The sequence below is a fragment of the Aulonocara stuartgranti genome (assembly GCF_965226115.1).
Source record: "Aulonocara stuartgranti genome assembly, chromosome: 17".
NCBI classification, from domain to species: Eukaryota; Metazoa; Chordata; class Actinopteri; order Cichliformes; family Cichlidae; genus Aulonocara; species Aulonocara stuartgranti.
The window spans coordinates 31,180,872-31,202,265 of record NC_138953.1 but is presented as its reverse complement, the minus strand read 5'-3'; the positions used below and the strand labels follow the sequence as shown (position 1 = coordinate 31,202,265).

General features: G+C 40.9%; 1 protein-coding gene across 1 annotated transcript in view; it reads left to right on the top strand.

The window, feature by feature from the left end:
• Window positions 1-21,394, top strand: part of LOC309692022 (protein PHTF2) — a 55,635-nt gene that overhangs the window by 29,998 nt on the left and 4,243 nt on the right. The window contains exons 4-20 of the mRNA XM_082510144.1: window positions 4,138-4,194; window positions 7,914-7,983; window positions 8,488-8,646; window positions 10,406-10,571; window positions 11,862-12,023; window positions 12,994-13,222; window positions 13,305-13,451; window positions 13,550-13,706; window positions 14,729-14,796; window positions 15,558-15,686; window positions 15,762-15,847; window positions 16,905-17,097; window positions 17,182-17,313; window positions 17,400-17,486; window positions 19,424-19,579; window positions 19,727-19,822; window positions 19,929-20,054. Coding sequence (XP_082366270.1) covers window positions 4,138-4,194; window positions 7,914-7,983; window positions 8,488-8,646; window positions 10,406-10,571; window positions 11,862-12,023; window positions 12,994-13,222; window positions 13,305-13,451; window positions 13,550-13,706; window positions 14,729-14,796; window positions 15,558-15,686; window positions 15,762-15,847; window positions 16,905-17,097; window positions 17,182-17,313; window positions 17,400-17,486; window positions 19,424-19,579; window positions 19,727-19,822; window positions 19,929-20,054 — 2,220 coding nt within the window. The remainder of the gene's footprint in view (window positions 1-4,137; window positions 4,195-7,913; window positions 7,984-8,487; window positions 8,647-10,405; window positions 10,572-11,861; window positions 12,024-12,993; window positions 13,223-13,304; window positions 13,452-13,549; window positions 13,707-14,728; window positions 14,797-15,557; window positions 15,687-15,761; window positions 15,848-16,904; window positions 17,098-17,181; window positions 17,314-17,399; window positions 17,487-19,423; window positions 19,580-19,726; window positions 19,823-19,928; window positions 20,055-21,394) is intronic.

Below are 21,394 nucleotides of genomic sequence, written 5' to 3'. Positions count from 1 at the left end.
AGACGTCCAGAACTCGGCTGGTTTTACCTTACTGGTGGAGCCTCGAGATCCTCATCTGTCCCTAGTCGATAAGTTACAACCCTTTTACTATATAACACATGAAGGATTTATTTTGAAAAGCATCTATAATGTTTTAAAGCAGTGGTAAAAGGTAATATTCAATTCTAGCTTCAAGTATAAGTTCTTCGTTATATGCTTATGAAGCTGAACACTGAGATGAGTGTTTATTCACCTGCTTAAAAGGCTTCTCAGTCCACTCCAGCGTGGATTCTTTCCTTATTTGTACGTCGCCTCGGACAAAGAGTCTGCCAAGTCATAAATGTTTAAATAGGAGTTTAAAATTAGACGGAGGTCTCAAGTTGCACCCGTTGAAAAAATGGTCTTTTTTTTTTCGCCCTTCCTATAGTTAGTTAGATTTATAATGAGACAGGGAAGGAAAAAATTAAGGTGGCCTTAAGTCTGCCTTTATCTCTGTTTATAACTTAGTGCTGTTGGAGGTGCTTTAATTGCATGATCTTCAGCAGCAGGTAGATTTTGACACTCACTGTACAGTCTGTTAATCTGTCACCATGTTTACCGATTTGGCCTCGGTGGGTAGCTGCCAGTTTTCCTGGAATTTCAGCTTAAAAAGAAAATGCCAAGGTCAAGATTTCCTTTTGCCTGCCAGCTGTTGTTCATGAATGCAGTTTAATTATAAAAAGCTGAATTGTTTGTAATTCACCAAATAAAGTCATTCTTTTGTGTTTTGCTCGCGTGCAGCCAAACCCTTTAAAACACGCAATTAAAGACTTTTTCCCTTCTCACATCTGCATACTTGTATGTTAATACATAATTATAGCTGCATAGCCAAAGATTTCTCAAGTTTTTCTATTATTATTGTCCATACTTATTTGTAATGCATTAAACTTGCTTGTAAAATGTATCTGTTTACAGTTAGTCCTGGTGTCTTGTCAGCTCAAGTTCAGTATCTCTAGCCCATAAAACTAGAAATACTGAACTTGCTTTGCTATGGTCTACTTTTAGCACAATAACAGAAGGCCAGGTCATTATAAATATCAATAAACTGATATTTTGGAGACTGTTTATCTTAACTTTAAGACTTGGAACCTAGGCAGACAATTCCTTTCATTCCAGCTTCAGCATGCATTTCCAAATTTGTTTAGTTCCCATTCCGAGCTACTCCGGTAAATAAAAACACTGTACGGTCGTGTACTGTCATCCTCCCTCCACACTTAGCTGTTTCTACCTGTTATGAGCTCTCTGATGTTGTAAAGGCGAAGAAAACATCAGAAATTAACAACAAACTTTGTTCAAAATACGCTCACAACCACTGCTCCTCAATGAGGCCTTTCCAGAGACTGCGTTGTCTGGCCCGGCTTGTTGCTTTATTATCAATAAACATTTGTCATTTGTAATTAGGATTTATTCATTTTATAAGGTTATTCATTAGCAAAGGTTGGAAAAGCGAATAAATGACCTTTTACTGACAAATTTTATATTGAAATAATCAAAACAGCAGACTTCTTGATAGAAGAATTAGTTTGTTTGTATTTGAACAAGTCTTTACAGCATTAAACACATCTGGAACCTCTGGAATAGATGCGATCAGAGCAGCACCCTGGTTCTAAAGATTGGTATCACTATACACAGAGAGAATATTATCAAATGTTGCTTCTTCATAAAGAGGAAACAAGTGCATCACAATCTGACTGCTAGTTCCGGACAATATAATTTGAAAACTGTCCATGAAACCGCATGATTAACCTCACAGTACCCAGCTACCTCCAGACAAAACCAATTGATTAGAATTTGGGATTGATGTGTACTCAATAGTTGTACCATAGTGTGACCTGCGGGAGGGCGGTGTCACAACAGGCACGTGCTGAAGCTGGTGTCAAAGTGTGCCTGTTATGTGGGACGGCCACGATGTGACACCTTGCCTGACCCACATCTTTTACTGCTATATGTGATCGTTGACATGGAGATGTCACCAGACTGAGGTGCTGTCTGCACCACATAAAAGAACAAATCATTTCACTAATGTGATCGTTGTTTTGTTAATAAAATTAACTTTAGAGGACTTGTAAAGTGATATTAGTAATAAGACAGGGTTTGTTTTTGGTTTTTTTGTAACTACATGGCACACACTTTCTCTTCTTGAGTTCCTAAATTTGATTCCTCTCTGTTTCAGTCTCTCTTGGTGCTCTTCCTTCGTCGTCTTTGACCTCTTTCTCTCTCTCTCTCCATTCATCATTAATGAAACTGCATTAAATATGCATAGTTTCCACTGGCGTGCTCATGGGGTGACCCAGACTCGATGCCATGGAGGCATATAAGCTCGCAAGAAAAACCTGATCTGCTGACACCTCTACCAGGAGATGGGGTTTTTTTTGTTTTGTTTTTTTAAAGAAGCTGCTTAATAGTGCAACTCTAGTAGAATTGTATCTTCTAATTGTGAAATCTAAAAGCAGGTGACATAAGAAACCAGCAACCCTGTGAAATTGGTGCAGTCTGACCTTGGAGTGCGTTTGTTTTGATCTGTGTTCCCAGATCAGATACAAATATATCTTGTTCTTACAGTAACAGCACTCTCTATCATTGTCTGATATATTTTCTTTCTGGTGTCTGCTGTGCTTGGCTCATACAGACCACATTGCTTGGCACATAATAGCATATAATGGCTTATCCACTCCTCTGACCTCACGCACACCCTGATAAACACGATTAGTCCTCGACACGCACCAACACTCTGCAGGTCTATTGATCCCTCTGATCCCTGTGACAGTAACAAGTGGTGCACCCTTCATTTCGCCCTGCCCTTCCTCCTGTGTGTAATATTGGTAAATACTAGCTGCTGGTGCATATTATCCTATCAGGGGTTTTTGTTAGCTGTACTCCAGTTAAGAGGTAATCAAGGAAAAGAACAGACAGGACGTACTGTAGGTGTAATGTGTTCTTGTTGCTGGTTTTATGTGATCTGTACATTTCAGTGCATTAAGTGTTTACATCCCTGTTAACTTGCTGTAGTTCTATCTGTTATTAAAACATCCAAAAAGTCTGCAGACTGAGAGTCGGGGCACAGCAGCACTTTATTAAAGTAGATTGCTCAGAGTGCAATAATTTATCCTCCAACATAATGGCTGAACTGCTCCTCTGTTTGGGACTCTATGCTACAGCAACACCAAGAAAACTGAAGTGGTTGCTATAAAGATGGAGACTAGTTCTGTGACCATTCAGTCACTTGGTGTCTTGAACGTGACTTCAGTGCATTCAGATACCAAGGAAACATTTGTTATACTGCAAATATTAACTGATAAATTGCTATAAATGGCAAATCTATTCTTCTCTACATGCCCAGAAATCCATATTAAACAGAAATTCACATTAACAACTGAGTGACATAGTTACTATTTGTGAAAGATGGAGATTTAACCACAAAATGACACAGGCGCTCGGCAACCTTGCTTTTATATCGGAGTATAACTAAAATACAACCAGCTGAAACCAAAAGTTCTTAAAGCATTAGAGGAGAAAACATCGATTCACCAGGTTCAGACATCTTTACAATCCCGTTACTGGAGTGGATTTCTCCTTATGGGTCTGATTTACTGTGTTTTAATGGCTCACTTTCAGATCCGTCCATATCTGTTGTATTTTCAATAAATTCCAGCTAGTTTTATGAGACCGTGACAGTTCCAGTTGTGAAGCAAGAGCCTGAAATCTTGAACTCCCACACAAAACAAAACAAAACAAAGCTCTAACCATAATCGTGTGTCTCTGCAGGCTTCCTGTTGTTATGAGATATAATGAGGCTGTAGGTAATGGGGATGATGCAGCTAGCAGATGAAGGGCGGATTTCATGCAGAGAATGAAAATAGATCAAGCTTTATTCATAAGTTTGATTGTTCAGAGGCAGATGGTCTGACACTAACCTTTTATTTGCTCTGCAGTCTTTATCAGAACAGAAACTTTGTTGTGTGTAAAAGAAACCTGTTGTGGTTTTCAATCATTACTACTTTTTTTCTGTAAAGTCTGCAGAGCATCTTGTAAGATTAAAGCTTGTACTAGGTTTGTGTTTACTGCTGGTTTCTTCACTGGATTTCATAATTAATACCTTGTTTGTTTTTATTTTTCCAGATTGGTGCCTATGACCAACAGATATGGGAGAAATCAGTGGAGCAGAGAGAAATAAAGGTCTGTTTCCTCCACACTTCCATGTTTTGGTTTGGTTTTTTGCTTTTTGCCATTTTCATTTTCCTGTTTTTCTCCTTCTGGTCTCTGCTTATTCATCCTTCATGTCTTGTGGTTCCTTTTGCATTATCGCTTCAGTTTTTATTCTGCCGTCACTTTTCCTATGTTTTCTTTTCACTCTTTCCTTTCTGTCCTCCTGGCTGTGTGTCATCTGCCCATTTGTCCTCACTTCACCTCCATCCTCCTCCTATCATCTTTTTCTCTTCCTCTCTTCAGTTTATTTCTCTGGTGAGTACACAGCAGGGAGGATGTTCCTCCTGTTTTCCCACAGTGCATGTCTGCTCATCGTACGCTGTAGACAAAATAGACTCTTATTGGTTACTGGTTTGTTATCACGTAGTTTTCAGGGTCACAGCTGCATTCCTGTGACCAGTCAGTGTGGTGTGTTTCTCTCATCACAGACCTAACAATGTGCATCCTCAACATCTAGTTCACAGTAGCAATGTGCACATGTGACCTCAGTTACCGTAACAACCAAAAGATGACACCTTAGTGCAGAAATTACTATACCAACATAGGAAGTTCAACCTCTGATCTTTTGACCTTTTTTAAATCAGAAAAGTTTTCTTGCATTTAAACTTCCTGTAGTTTTATTTTTTTTTATTGAAGGAGTTATTAAAATTTCATATGCATTGAATCGGCCTCAGATGAGAGTTTTGCTATCTGACAGATCTGTGCTTCTATCACCCTCCATCCCTCATATAGTACTTCTTAGAGAAATAGACTTTTTAATCAGCTCAGTACGCGCACATACGCACGCACGCGCACACACGCGCGCACATGCACACCACTGACCTTGGTTTATGTCTGTTAAGCAATGGTTTCCCAGAGTCTGCAGCTGCAGCAGGAAGTACAGAGCGCATCTTAGTGTGGTACTGACACAAGATGCTCTAACTCCTAAGTGTTAATTATACCGTTTATTGGCTCATATAAACTCAACCAATCGGCATCATAAATCTAGAGAAACGAGTCTCTTCATTCTATTTTTAGCAGAAGACAACAGCTTATCTCACTAGAGAGGAGAACTGCTTTTATTCTTATCACAACCCTGATCATAGCTGCAGTTTATTTACAAACTGGAAAGAAAGTGTATTTTTGGATTACTTAATGATTTAAAGACCAATGCCATTTTATTTAATTGGTGTTAAGCCTTATTGTTACAACACAAACAATAAATGCCATTTGTCACTCATGAGCACAATCTGTTCATACACAATAAAACATCAGATACAGGAGCTGAAATTTTTTTGTTTTTGTTGTTTTTTTGTTTTTTTTAAACAATGTAAACTCTTATTAACAAAATAAAATTAGGATTAGAAAGACTTTACGTCTCAGTTGGGGTTGGTTATTAAACTTAACCAAACCTAGCGTGAGTTTGTTAATAGTAGAAATGTCTGGAGAAGAACCCAAGCTGCCCCCTGCTGTGCAGGCAGGAAACTACTGTTACTACTGTTTGAGGGCTAAAAACAACTTGAAATGCAGCCAAGCATCAGCAACAAAAGAACAGATGAAAAGCAGTGAGAGAAGTGGTGATTACTGAATGCAAAGAGTGTTTGTAAATGTTAGATTTAAATAAACTTTTGTTTTGTACATATTTCACAGTCAGTCACAGAAGCAATGTTTAGCTTGTGAAGATAAAAGGCTTTTCACAGCATGGAGATAAGTGAGCTGAGGCCAGGCGAGATGCTCGTGAAGGACTTTACTGCTGCAGTAAAGACTCTACCTGCATCTACTTTACTCTCTTACACACATGCGCGCGCACACACACACTATATTAGCATGTAAATAGTGCTATTTAAAGATAAGAACCTTCACCGAGGCTCCATATCAGACCATTCGCTGATAACAGAACTTGATTGGCTGCTATGTAAATATTAGCATGAGCTGAGCAGATTCAGGTGCACCGCTTTATGTGGTATTTCACAGTACTCTTGGATATGTCTCACATTGAAATGTGCAGAATTTGAATGGACTTACTTAAGGACTTAAGGACAGTACTAGTGTTGATAGAAAACCAGGTTTCAGGTGATACCAAGACTAAAAATTGTACTCTCAGAAAGCCCAAACTTAGATCCAGCTGCAAGTATAGACGAGGAATACATTCAGTATGAAGTGATTACCTGTGATTTCCGAACTGCATGAACATAGTTATATAAAGACCAACACCATACCTCCCTTATTTTTAAACTTATGGGCTTTTTCTAGCAGCATGTCTGGATTATGGCTACGTTTGGAAAGGAGCTGCCAGAAAACTGAGACTCCACAAAAGTGGAAAAAGATGCAGGAATCTGGTGACTGACTAAAAATAAGTTTAATGTTTCAGCAGTAATTATGATGTAGAGTAATCGGAGCTTCTGCGGCCGTCTTCCTAAAAATGTTTCCAGAGATTTTGCGATGTGCACAATCTAGCCCTGAAAAACCAAACGGACGAGTGCTTGCCAGGAAAGATGTAAAAGGATACAGTAAATCTAGGTACTCTTGCACGTTTCCACTTAACTCTAGTGTTAAGTGGAAACGTGCAAGAGTATTCAAGAGCTGAAGAACCTGTTTCCAAACATGTTTCCAGACACCTTTTCTGTGAACAGGCTGGTTCTTCCCAGGAAATCGGAGCCTCAGTGTCACCTCAGACAGGCCTGAGGATATTTCATAAACTTGTGGAGTCCTAAGTTTGAAAAACTACAAGCCTCAACTTTCCTAAAGACCATGACAGAAATGCAATTATTGGTCCTGTGAGATGAGTGGCTTTCCATGAAATTAGTCAGAACTGCTGCAGTAAAGCCATAAGGAGCCCAACGGTGAGCCAAGAAAAAGGCCGTGCACACAGAGGTGCACACATGTGTACACAGCACTGTGACCTCGGCTGTGTTTATAGATCATAATAATTTAATCCAAACTATTGTCGGGCTGCTTACACACTAATTCAGGCATTGTACTTAATCTCTTTCTCTCTCGCACGCACGCACACACACACACACACACACGCACACACACACGCACACACGCACACACACAGGGAGCTTTGAGCTGTGTTCATTTGCTGCCTCTGTGACAGAAAGGTCAAACAAGAGATTCATGTGAATTTTATAATTTATAGTCGCTCATAATGTTTCGGTACAGTTTGTTATCTGAGCTAACAGATGACACACAAAAACAGACACACACACACACACACACACAAATGGAGCGTATGCATCATAGGAGGATGTGACAGGCTGGCACAGGAAGTTGGCATGCCACAGGGGAGCGTTATTCCCAGGGTCATAAACTGAACAAAGCACCGTATTTAACTACAGCAGTCAAAATGAGTAAGCGCTATTACACAGTTTGTAATGACAGGGCTGGCTTCAGGGTCTGAGAGGGTATATTCATCAAAAAAAGCTGCACCACAGCACAAGAATCAAAATAAACATTAAAGTGTAGATGCAGTTCTCCACGAATTAATGGATTCTTGTACATGTAAATCTGCTTGATGTGTGTAGATGCATAAACTCTTAGAGTAGAAGCCGTAGCTGTGTGAGTGCACGGTGTGCCTCATCAGACACTGACCACACGTGTGTTTATGAAGGCATAAAGTGCACGAGCAGCGTGTATCCCTGTGAGTATTTGCATATTAATGATGTCTCTTTGTGTTGCACTCACTCTGCGTCTCTCTCCCCCTGCAGGGCTTGAGGAACAAGCCAAAGAAGACGGGACACGTTAAACCAGATCTCATCGATGTGGACTTGGTTAGAGGTGAGGGGGTAAAAAAAATGGGGGCTTTCTGCTTAAGGAAAATCCAATAGACCGACTGCAACATTTCCACATGTGCATAAAAGATACACATGTGAACATGAGACGGGCAGCATGGCCGTGCCAACCTCCCGTCGCTGTTAATGCCCGCTCTTTCTTTCTGCCTCGATCCATCCGTCTCATATTCATCACATTTTCAATTATTCATCAGAAGAGTCAGTTTAATCCCCCTTGGTTAGGGACATAATCAAGGCAGAAACGCAGGCAGGGAAAAGATAAACTGGGGAGGGGGGAGGGATCTGGTGAGATAAAAAAGATAGATGAGGAGGGAGAGGGAGCCTAAAAAGGAAGAAGCGAAGATTAAAAGATTAGCTGAGCTCTAATGTGACTCCTGGATGTATTAACTGATGTGCTTTTCTGCTCACAGCAGAGTCATTTGCTTTAATTAGCTCTCATTAAACTTGAGAGTGTGTGTGTGTGTGTTTGTTTCTGTTTTCTTATCCTCAGGGTCTGCGTTTGCCAAGGCCAAACCTGAGAGTCCATGGACGTCACTGACCCGGAAGGGCATCGTTCGAGTCGTCTTCTTCCCGTTTTTTTACAGATGGTGGATCCAAGTCACCTCCAGGGCCATTTTCCTCTTACTGCTGGCACTCTATCTGCTGCAAGGTTGGTGTGAGAGTGTGTTTCTTTTTTCTTTTCTCACAACCCACAATCTTGGTGCTCTCAGTGGAGTGGAAATGCAACTCCTAAGTAAACTGTGGGACGAGTTGTTTGTTTAGTAAGATGTCAGGGTGAACACTCTCAACATCTGTAGTGGGTGTACAAATAAATAAATCCTGATTATTTGTTGAGTGAGTGACCTATTGCTTTGTCTTTATCTCCTGTCATATATTTGCTCTTTACATTTAGATTTGATCATATTAAACATGACCAAACTTTCAAAGAATGAGGTTAGTGTATGTACAATAATCCTGATTTTTTTATTTTTATTTTATTTTTTTATTTTATTCTTGGATATGCACAACATCAGAGGAGAAGTCTCCTTATATGGTCATCTTATGTATCAGTCGCACAGACTTAGACGACTCCCTGGCAATCTGCTGTTACTAGAGAAAATGTATTCTCCAATTGGTTTGCAAGTGGTTGCCAGTTGTCAGTCACAAAGGGTGCTGCACAAGAACCTCATGATTACTTTGGTCTAGCAGATTGTTCCGCTTTGATCGGTTCTGCGGCTCCTGATCTGCCGTGTTGCAACATTGATGTCGCAGCTGGGTTGAAGCCACGCGTGTATGATTGTATTGGTTTTTACTGCCATTTGAAAGAGATTCTGGGACAGAGGCTCAGAGATATGCAGATATAGAGAGGGAGAAGTTGCGATAGTTTGCAGAGCGTTTTTCCACAAGTCTCATGTTTTCAAAGTCTTTGCCTCTAGTTTTGTCTGAGTGGTGACACCTATGGTTCAGGAGAATAGGCACACACATTTCTACAGAGAAGCCCCAGCTCTCTGTTATTGAAAACCTTTGAAGGGTTGCCAATCAGAAGAAAGTGGTTTTAAAGTGGTAGGAGCTACAACAGTCTGGAGGATAAACCAAGGCCTCTTATAAGACGCAAATGTTCTGAACTGTGAATCATGCAAAGGTACTCCAGCAGACTCCCAGAATAAAAACATGGAGCTGACTATAAGGGTAATTTATTCCTCTTCTTTAGTCTTCAGTTTAAAACGAGGTTCACAAACTGCTTGAACAGCTGCCAAAGCGCTTGTAAAATAATGTTTTTCCTAAAATGCACAGACTTCTATAAGAAGCACCTCCAGGTTGCACCCACAGATGCACACGCTCACTCGCGCTCTCTGCACAAACACTTTCACGAGCACTGAACGGTATTTTCCACCACCTACATCACGTTGACCTTTTCTACCCTGAAGAAAACACTGTTGTTTTTCATCTCTCCCTCCACCCTTCCTGCCGACCTCGTCTACAGACCACATAAAACACCACACGCCTTCTTGCTGACACTACAATGAAAATAACTTGAAGTGTCAAGCTTTTTTTTTTTTTTTTTAAATAGTTGAGCATACACTGGAGAAAAAAAAAGAAGAAACAAGCAGAGAAGCAACAAATAAAATAGTAACATGGAGGAATGGGATGGAGAGCAGTTGGCCAATCCAGGGGAAGATATTAAAACTCATCAGTTCTTTTTGCATATTTGAGTTGGTGTGTTTTTCTGTTGCAAAACATTAACATTAGAGGAGCTTTTACTCACTTGAGTCACATTCAGACTTTTCTACTCATTTGTTAAACTTGTAGATTAAAACAAGCTGTATGTAATGTGTAGACCTGCAGTTTTGTCTTCAAGCTGCTACTGTTACTTTAATTTAATGTCTGTTTCTGCTCTAATGAATCCTGTTTGTTCATATTTCTCACAGTCGCTGCAGCATTCCTGTATGTGACCATCCCGCAGCCTCATGGGATACCGGCCACCGAGGTGTTTGAAGCCATCTTGCTCATGTTGCTGCTGGGCACCGTCCACTGTCAGATTGTCTCCACCAGGACCCCGAAACCTGCCTCCAGCAGTGGGGGGAAGAGACGCAGGTGAGGAAGGGAGAAGGGCTGAGAAGTATTGCTGAGTGAAAGCTTTTAGGAAGACTAGATGGGGAGGAGGTGAAGGCATCACATGAGATAAAGCCCTTCAGGGACAAAAGAGAGTCAGGAAGAGATAAAGAGGAAGATGTGAAATAACAAAGGCAGTATTTAGTTGATATACAAACCACGAGATACCAAAAGAGTGATGGAAAGAAAAATGAATGAAAACCTCTTTTGTTGCTGGGGTGTATCTGACCTCAGTTAATGTAAAGCGTAAAACACTCAAATCTGTACTAAAACACACCCTGGATGAATGTGCTGTCACTTCTTAAAGATGAAATGAGCTCTGTGTGTGTGTGAGAAAGTAGAGTAGTTTGCTTATTGCTGCTGTGTTTTGTAGTGTTTAGATTTGCAGTCTGTGAGTTTCCCTTTGTGTTTTGTTTTTTGTTTTGTTTTTTTGGTTCAAGGCTTTTTGGTGTGTGGCTGCTTTTCTGGCTCACAGTAACGTAAAGACAATTTTCAAACTCCTGGGAAGAAAATTGGACCATGCCACTGTTTTGGAAAGGTTTTCTGGGGATACAGAAATAGTGTGCCTCAATACTGAATCAATCTTTGTACTTCTTGTGATTTTCAGGCGACAGAAAACAATCACATTTGATCAAAGAGGAGTTTGTTGTGACCTTTCTCTCTTTTCTTTATCCTACCTTTGGAGACATGTCGTCATATCAATTGACAGCAGCAAAATATTTAAATTAACTTTTTTTTTTTTTTTAACCCAGTGATCATCATAATGAACTCTTTGCTTTTAAATTTTAAGAAGCTCTGTCCTGCACCTCTCCTGTGTGTCCTATATTAAAATAATGATAATCAAGTTCTTGATAATAATTTTTTATGTTAATGTCCTGCAAAAATAAACACAGAATTTCAGTTTATCACATTCACAACCCAAAGAACACCAGTGAAACTGGAAGCATCCTAAATCCCTATTTTATCATTTTTTTGTTTTGATGCTATTATAGTTAAATTTTAGGTTGTATTATTTCATGAATCTACTTTTGCAGAGTAACAGCCTAGATGATGATTTTGGGAGAATTTGCCTTTGATCTGTTTCAGCCTGTGTGTCCAGCAGGTGCCGGCTGAGTCACAGCACCTTTTTTGAGTTTAGCTTCCTGTGTTAGTTGAACCGTATCATCAGTGTTACGATGAAGGTGCAGCCAGACTCCCGGTGGACACACGGCTGTGGTGTCAGGAGTCTCCAGGTCCGCTCTAAGTGTCTCTCCACTTTTTTCCAAACCGAAGGAAGTTGAGGAAGGCATCTCAGATGGAGGTGCATAGGGAAGGCGACGGGTCTAGCACTACCGATAACACACAGGAGGGGGCGCCACACTCCCACTCAGCCAGCACCACATACAGCCTGGGCGCTTTCTTCCAAGATTTCTGGCATGATATCTGTAAAGCTGGGTGTGTATTTTCATTTTCCATCTTCCTACAATGAGATGATGAACATAGGCAGGGCTGGGCTACAGTTTGAATCCATTAATTTGCAAAGAGATCTCTGAATTTCAAACGTTGGGTTTTTTGAAAACAAAAACCCAGCCTTGCCTCAGAGCCTAACCTGGGCTTCTTTAGCTGCAACATCATAACCTAACGTTTATTTAGGAAGGGATGGAGAACACCGTCCCCCTCATTGGTCAACTAAACAGGCAAGCTTGGTGCTGAAATGTAAAGTCAGTTCTGCAGTTTAACGCCTGCGTAAATTCTGCTTCCTGTAGTGCCAAATCTTTCCCTCATTAATGAGGTGCAGGTGGATTTTGCAGCTAAATTTTATGCCAGTAATTTGCTGATAAAGCTATGTTTAAAAGAAGCACTGGGGCAAGAGGCGTGCATGTCTGTGGTGAGTAAAGCCCTAACCCCCATGCTTCTACTTGAACAAGCTTTCAGCAGACCGCAACAGTGTGGAACCTTTTTGAGATCCAAGTAGCTCTTTATTTGGGAAATCCATCCACTGATTATCTGCCACACTCACTTTAGCTCCAAAACACTTTCTTCTATCTGATTCAGGCTCTTTTATTCCAAAAATAGTTTTAGAAAGTATCAGAAAGCAGTATCACCAATTGTACTACAGATAAAACACTGTATTTTAAAATGCAGGTATCTTACTCGATGTCGACTTAGCTGCCATTACAAGCGTTTATTTTGTGTGAATGTTCCACATTACTGTGTTGAATGCATCCTGTTGTGAGTTTGCTATTGCATGTCTAATTTTCTAACTGTAATTATTTACTAGTTTAAGATAATCACAGCCCTGCCACTTCTCTGCTTATCTAAATATGTCTGTTTCTGCACTTCCCCCCCCCCCCCCCCCCCCCCCCCCATCGACCTCCGGTCTGGTTTTCTTTCTGTTCTTCCTCTCCTTTGCTTCCTACCAAAGGTCCAAGAAGTCCAAGCTTTCCATCGATAAATCCACAGAAACGGACAACGGCTACGTGTCGCTGGATGGCCGCGTGACCAATCGCAGTAGCGAGGAGGGGCTCCAGCTCCACGAGCAGCGATGCGATTTGTTAAATAGGGCTGACGAGGTGTGCTGGAACCCGCACACACAGCCTGCACACGGTCACGCTGCCCGCAACAATGGACTGCTGCTGGCCGGTGGTAATAAGGTAACCTATCAGTGTTCATTATTTCAATATTTTAACCCTAATATTGTCCTGGATTTGACTCTCATGTCACTTTGTTTTTAAGGAGCCGGCGTCAGATGAGGCTTCCAGTGAGGAGGACCCTGAAGCGTCCTACAGCACCCTCCGCAGGGGAGTGGAAAGAATGAACAGTGACTGTGCACTCCGAAATCGCAAGAATACGCACCACTATAAGAAACACTACACTGTGGAGGTTAGCATGGACACATTAACTCCTTCGCAGGAAGCTCATTCATTCATTTATACTGGACAAATTCAAACAAATGACAGTCATTTTCTCCTTTCTGTCAGGATGTCCCCAAGTCTGGTACCAGCTGCAGCTCCAGATGTTCAAGTCTGAGGACTCAGGATTCAGAGAGTACTCGACATGAGTCTGAGACCGAGGACCTGATGTGGGAGGACTTCCTGCACTGCACTGAGTGCCGATCGTCCTGCACGTCAGAGACAGGTGAGAGGAAGATGTAGAAATCATCTGCTGGGTGCTAAAGTCATTTAAACTCAGACGCATACCAGGGTTCATACGGGTGCTTGACATCCTTGAAAAATCTTGAGTTTTAATATTAACTTTAAGCTGTTAGATCCTCAGGCGGGCGTTTTCTGAGCTTTCTGACCAAAATAAATGGAGCATTTCTCTCCCACTACAAACTGTGTGTAAACAGTCTTGGTAACAAAATACAGCTAACACTTGTGAGATGTCATCAGAGGTGTAAATATTACTGCAGATGTTACTATGTCAAAGTTACTGTGACTCAAACATAGAAACATTTGATTTTTTTATTTCCTTCACCTAATTTTTTAAAGTATTTTATAGCATAAAATATGCTTTGGTTCATATTTAAATCATATAACAAAATATGGATATTACCTGTGACACTACTCATGTCGGCACTTATATTTAGGAACCGATTAAACGTGATCTCCTCCATTTAGCCCCCATTTTTCTGGGCGTGGGTGTTTAACTAGTTAAAAACAAACAAACATCTGTCTCCTATTTTTGTGTCACACAGGAAAGAATCATCAATATCTGATGAAAAAACTTAATTTGGCCTTTGGTGAAGTTTTCTTGTTTTGTGGGGTTGTTGGTTTTTTTCAAGTGGAGAGGAATGTCTCTAACAAGTTGGTTTGTTTACATTTGCGCATCTTAAATTTTAAGAGAAATGTGTTTTTTGAGTTTGTACACTATATGCATATATGGCAACCATTTCCTTTTTCAGTGTTTTTGTGTGGTGCATTTTTCTCTGTTTTAACAATAGGGGAACAAAGGACATTTAGGTCGACCTGAGATGATTTGTTTTAATTTTTACATGGTCTTACTGAGGCGATAGTTTTGGGATTTTTTTGGTAATGTGCTGGAAAAGCTTGAAAGTGCTTAAAGAGTGCTTGAAGTTGACTCTGAAAAATGCATATGAACCCTGGCATACCTTCCGATGACTGCATGTAAATAAGCACTATCGCTGCTCTTCCTCACAGAGGGAGAAGGAGGAGGAACGCCTGTGTGTCCGGCCAAGAAGGAATACAGAGACGACCCTTTCCATCAGGTCTGTAAATGCTCTCACACTTGGAGTTTGAGGATTTGTGGATTAAAGTACTTAAAACTTGAGTAACCAAACTTTTTCAATGACTGAGGGAGGTTATTCATACTCTATTGTATTTCACACGGGAATAGAGGAATCTTGCTACTCTGTCTGTTTGCTATTCTTTAGACCAAATCATTACAATATCACAATTAGAAGAAAACAGTGAGCCACGACGTGCATAACAGTTATGACAAATTCATGGGAGGAAACGTCACATATGTCACTAGGATGACTTGAAGTTTAACAGGAATTTTGGTCACCCTACTTTTACCTCCACTTTTAGCAGTAATAAAGCAGAGTAGTTTCACTAAATAGAGTAGAGAAGGTGAAGGTAGAAACAACTAGAGTCAATAATCCAAAACATCAGACGGTGCACAAAAGAGAAGACGATGGGTGGAGACGAGTGTCAGGGGTGATTTCTGACAAAAGGATGGCAGCAAGAGTGAAGGGGAAGGTTTACAAGGTGGTAGTGAGACCTGAGTACGATTATACAGGATTATATGAGAGAGATGCGAAGAGGAGAGAGAGTGGATATATTGGAGAAAGGATGTCGAATATGGAGCTGTCACACAGAAGGGATAGAGAAAGAGAAGCTTTGTGGACATAGTGGAAGAGGACATACAGAGGAGGATAATGGGGATGGGGTGGGATGATCTGAAGTAGTAGTAGTAGTTGCCGTGAGGAGAAGTGTCAGTATTTAATGGTGTTTGGTTTCCCTGCAGGGTCACCTTCCCTGGCTGCACAGCTCCAACCCAGGCCTGGAAAGGGTGAGCGCCATCGTGTGGGAGGGAAACGAGTGCAAGAAAGCAGACATGTCTGTCCTGGAGATCAGCGGCATGATTATGAACAGAGTGAGTGACGCTTTCCATACAAGCAAAAAACACTAACGAGGGCACCATACTCATGTAGTTTGTATGTTTTCACAGGTGAATCTTTACACTCCTGGAATCGGTTACCAGGTCTTTGGGAACCTAGTTTCAGTAGCGCTTGGGCTCACACCCTTTGCTTACAGGTAATCCATACTACACGTGTGGTCAGTATTTGAATAGTGATCCAACTGAAGTCTTTTGAACAGTGACAATCAGCTGTTATGAATGTTAAGAATGGTTTTGACCAGGACAAAAGTAAATATCCAGAACATATCTGTGAATAATTTTATTTGAGAACGCCAACTCGCCTACCTATGTGGTGGTTTCCACTAGGGCTGCTCGATTATGGCAAAAATGATAATCACGATTATTTTCACTGAAATTGAGATCTCGATTATTTGACGATATTTATTTAACAATAACAATGTATTGAAAATGACTTTAAAGATTGTCAAAAAATAATATAAAATAGTGTGCAAATACTGATAACAGTGCAAATGTTTGCAATATAAAAAATAAATGAAAAATGTAAACATCTATGTTTAGTGAACTTTGCAGTGTTGCTCTGTGGCGCAGCTACGACACTGTAGCAAAGTTTACACACTGTGTCTACTTGATCCACGTCTGACTCCGCGAACCCATAATGTTTCCACACCACTGAAGTTTTTTTTACCTCTCTTTTCAACCAACGGCAGTCACTCTCCTCTCCAAATAACTTCTACTTAGCTTTCTGAGCTTCCCTCGGGTCCTCTTAATTGTTGTGACGCGTGTTCGAAATGCAGAGAGGTGCGCTCGATTTGCCACACGGAGCAGCGCGAGAGTAAAGCACGAGGGAGGGGCTAATAATCGGCTTAGTCATTTTTAATGATCGTTGAAAGCCCAGATCGTAATCGTGATTAAAATTCGATTAATTGAGCAGCCCTAGTTTCCACAGCAGCATTGTTACTGGTAGGAATTCTAACCATGATTATGCAAAACTGTAATGTTTACTCGTCATAATAGCAGTTTTCATTTTTTTAACTGTGTTTTTTGAAGTTAAAATTCAGTTTGAATGATCATGTTAATGCCTGTGTGTTTAATATTGTTACATGTATCTGAAACAGTTTGGCAAGGTGTCATTTTTTTAAAAAATATAGTAACTTAAGAATTTAAATGTGTGGATTTATTATTTTCCGACCTATATCCTTCTTTCCTATGCAGACTGGCTCAGTACCGTGACTTGGATCAGTTGACCACTCTCTCAGCCAATGAGCTTCTGTCTGTGGCGCTGGGGTGTGGGTCTGGTTCAGATGTCCTGGTAATCACCATGGTAACGCTCAGCTTCCTGGTGCGCGTTTGCCTTATCTGGCTCTTCTTCTTCCTGCTCAGCGTAGCAGAGAGGACATACAAACAGGTGCACAGATAAAAACTGTTGTCTGCTGATCGTTTGCAAGTCGGATAAACGGTCCCTGTACTTACAATCACGTCGATGTTTCAGAGACTTCTGTTTGCCAAACTTTTTGGTCACCTGACTTCGGCCCGCAGAGCGAGGAAGTCTGAGGTCCCACATTTTAGGCTGAAGAAAGTTCAGAACATCAAGATGTGGCTGTCGCTACGCTCCTACCTCAAGGTACAAAAGTAAAAGTCTTAAATGTACAACTGGAAAAAATTAAATGTTAAGTAAAGACACAAATGGAGAAACTGTTGCATTTGCAGAGACGGGGTCCTCAGCGTTCGGTGGATGTCATTGTATCGTCTGCTTTCCTGCTCACGTTGTCAGTCGTCTTCATCTGTTGTGCTCAGGTAACTTCTGAAGGTGTCAAATCAGCAAAATATACAAGTTTTTGTTTTAAGTTACAAAGTGGATAAATCATGGAGAGAAATGTTACAAAAAGTGTTGCTCTTGCCCTTTCAACTTTCTGCAGGTTTTTTTCTTTTGTTTGTTTTTTTAAATACTCAAGTCCCCTAAAATGAGAACCAGCCGATTCATTTATGTCCTCTGTGATGGACATTTGTTTTTGGTCTATATCCAGGGGTGCACATAAGTGGTCCACAGGTGTGCATTCGCTGTCAAAATAAAAGACGCGCACCAGATAAGAAGTTGCAACGCGCGTTTGCGTACATATAAAAGGCACTGTTTTTGTCAGCTAGAGTGGGATTTTCACGGCACATTCTGCACCACATCTCTGTGCGTTCATCATTTGTTTGCAGCCAGCTCACCTCCTGAAACCACTTTTCTGAGAATACGCGCTTCTTTTGAGGTTTGGACTCCTTCTGACATTTCTTTGGAGGTGGAGGAACACCAAAGTAATTGCTTAAAGGAGCTCGCTTCTTCGACATCTTTAAGAGTTCTAAACAAATGTCTGTCCTCCTTCAGAAAATCGTATGTACGCAAACGCGCGTTGCAACTTCTTATCTGGTGCACGTCTTTTATTTTGACAGCGAATGCGCACCTGCAGACCACTTATGTGCACCCCTGTCTATCTTTTGACCAAGTCCTGATGTACTAAATAGAGAACATCGTGGGTTTTTCACTGATATCTCATGTGTTTGTATGGGCTCTTTTTGCTCCAAAGAGGCAGGAAATCACAAAAAGTTCAATGGGAAGATTCCTCTACACGGTTCTCAGAGTATATTAAATTGTCATTCTTCGGTTAGTTGTCTTTAATCTACTTTTTTTTTTAAAAACTCTAAACTACAGCTCATGGACTCACAGTGACCTGGGTACTAATTATTTCAACACTTCAAGGGAAAAAAAATCCCTTCTAACTAGGAATTTATGCTTCAGCAGGACACCTGCACTGTAGCTACGTCGTAATCACAAACCCCCCTGCAGCTCTACAGCGTAACCTGAAGCACACTTCCTGAGACTGAGACTATATGTCTCATCAAAGCAGCTTGCAACTACTATGCACCATCAATTCTTGCTATTCAAAGTGTAGAATCCTCTCGTCCATGGGAAGTCTGGACCCTCATGTGAACTTCCGGGGAAAAAACAGCCTGCATAAGCCTAATCACACTATAGCTACCCACCAGGTAGCTCATCAGTATATATCATGTAGCCCAGTTTCACTAACCCACTAAACTTTGCTGCTATTTTACTTTTCACTGTTTGTTTGTTTTTTGGCACTGAAAGAATTAGTGTTTTAACTTTCAGTGGCGCCGCCATGCTCGTTTGCACTTAGGAACTGAAGGAGTGTTTGACATCATCAGCTCTGTTTATAAAAGTGATCAAGCAGATAGCACTGCAGGGTAATCCGGCTGTGCCCGTTATAGTCACTTTAAAGATGTTGTAATCAAAAAGATTTTATCTTTACCTGAAAAGCTGTGAGGCCTCAAGATGTTACATAACAGCTTTTTCCACATTAGCCAGTAAAACAAGTTTTTATTGGCTGCAGAGCCTAAACCTGCACATGATGCAGACGAGTCTTACATGTGTTGCACAGTTTCTGCCACCAGGGGTCAGTCATACAATTAGCAGAACAGTCAGCTCAAGTAAAACTGATCTGTAAAACTGATAAAGAGCAAATATGTGAATGCATCGACCTTCAGAATAATTATTTTGGGACATTTACAGTACTTGTGCTGTAAAAAAAAGGGAAAATGAGTTGAAAGACACTGCAGCTTGTTACAAATGTGGTGTTTCATATACATTAAAAAAAATGTAATTACAGTATCAGCAAGTCTGTTTTATTTTTGGTTTTAGAAACTGAACAGTGTGTTTATCTCTCTTCCTCCAGTTGCTCCATGTCCATGAAACGTTCCTGGACTGTCACTATAACTGGGAGCTGGTGATCTGGTGCTCCAGTCTGACTCTGTTCCTGCTCCGGTTCGTCACTCTGGGCTCGGAGACCAGCAAGAAGTATAGCAACACCTCCATCCTGCTCACTGAACAGGTACACACACACACACACACACACGCGCACACACACACACACACACACACACACACACACACACACACACACACACACACACACAATATACAAGTATGATCAGTGTCGTGTCCAAACTCTGACCCTGATCCACTGCGTTTCTCACAGATTAACCTGTATCTGAAGATGGAGAAGAAGCCAAACAAGAAGGAGGAGCTGACACTGGTCAACAATGTTTTAAAACTGGCAACCAAACTACTCAAGGTACACACACTGTCTCAATATCCTTTCTTGTTGGTCATCTGGCACCAACTGCCCCTGCTTTTACAATCTGACTCTTTTTCTTTTTTTTTCTTTTCCTTTTCTCCAGGAGTTGGATACTCCGTTCAGGTTGTACGGTTTGACGATGAACCCTCTGCTCTACAACATCACCCAGGTGGTCATCCTGTCTGCTGTGTCGGGAGTCATATCTGACCTGTTAGGATTTAACCTGAAGGTAATTTTATGCGTGAACGCTCTTTAGTCACATGTATCTGTTCACGTCTGTCCTGTGGTGGAAACCCCCCCCCCCCCCCCCCCCAAAAAAAACCTCTGTCCTTTGAGGAAGTAAAACAGTAAAGGTGCAAAACAGACAATGTGGACTGAAAATCCTTTTTTAGCACCAAAAATGAATTTTCAAGATTTGTTGGGTTAAAACACGTCATAATCTTGCAGTGTAAATCAAATCCCTGGAAGATGAGTTTGTGATGGAGAAGTACGTGTGCTGAATTCTGACCTATGAGGGAGCAGATGAGCACTCATTTAAAATCAAAGGCAGTCGTAGACAGGCTTTCTTTGCATTAGCTGGTTCAACAAAAACCTGAAATCCAGGCAGAGATGACGGGTGTCACAGCAGCGTTTCTGATTGAGGCAGCTCAGGACGAGCTGCTTGGCGTGTGATTTCACTCGTCTTCCTCACAAAAATGGATTAATTGCTGCCTACTTTAGAGATATTATCACGGAAACAGGTGACAGATATTCACAAAAGACAGGCTATAAAAATTCTAATTGTAAAAGCCAATGATGCTGCAAATAAGAGATCTGTGTTGTAGAAAATGTGAATTCATAACTTAATATTTGTTTTTTCAGTGGCTCTTAGTGCTGCCATTTGTCTGTCACATATTCTAGCATATTAGAGCTGATGGATTTAAACACTGGTGCATTCAGGACTGACCGTGTCTCTAAACCTAATGACAGATGTTGAAATCATGTTAGTTTCTACCCAAATTAAAGCAAAATTACTCTTTTCTATTCTGTGTTATATATTAGCTGTGGTTGCAGATTACGATTAGGCATGAAAACATGTGCATGGCCAGCTGAATGCACGAAAAGTTCCTGTGATCATGCATTTTTGCATTTTTCACTGCTGTAACTTCACAGCCTCCTGTGATACTCGTGAGACACAGCTGATCCAGGTTTCTTTTGCAAAATGTTTTCCTTCAACAGAAAAGGTCCAGCTCAGTATTAGCAGGGCGTACAGTACTGTGCAAAAGTGTTTCGCCATGTTGGAAAAACACTTTAGCTGAATCTACAAAAATGATAAAGATAACACAGTTTGATATGAGCCCAACTTGACAGAGAACAAAACAAAATGCTGTCAACATCCAAAGAAGAGCTTCGAATGTCCTTCGAGAAACATGGAGAACTATTCCTGGACACCGCTTAAAGAAATTAGAAGAAAGCTGCCTAAGAGAGTTCAGGTTGTGTTGAGGAATAAATGTGTGCAAATGTAGACTTTCAAGCTCATTAGAATTATAGAAACTCTGTTTTTGCCTTTGCCTGTTTTCCGTATTTCCA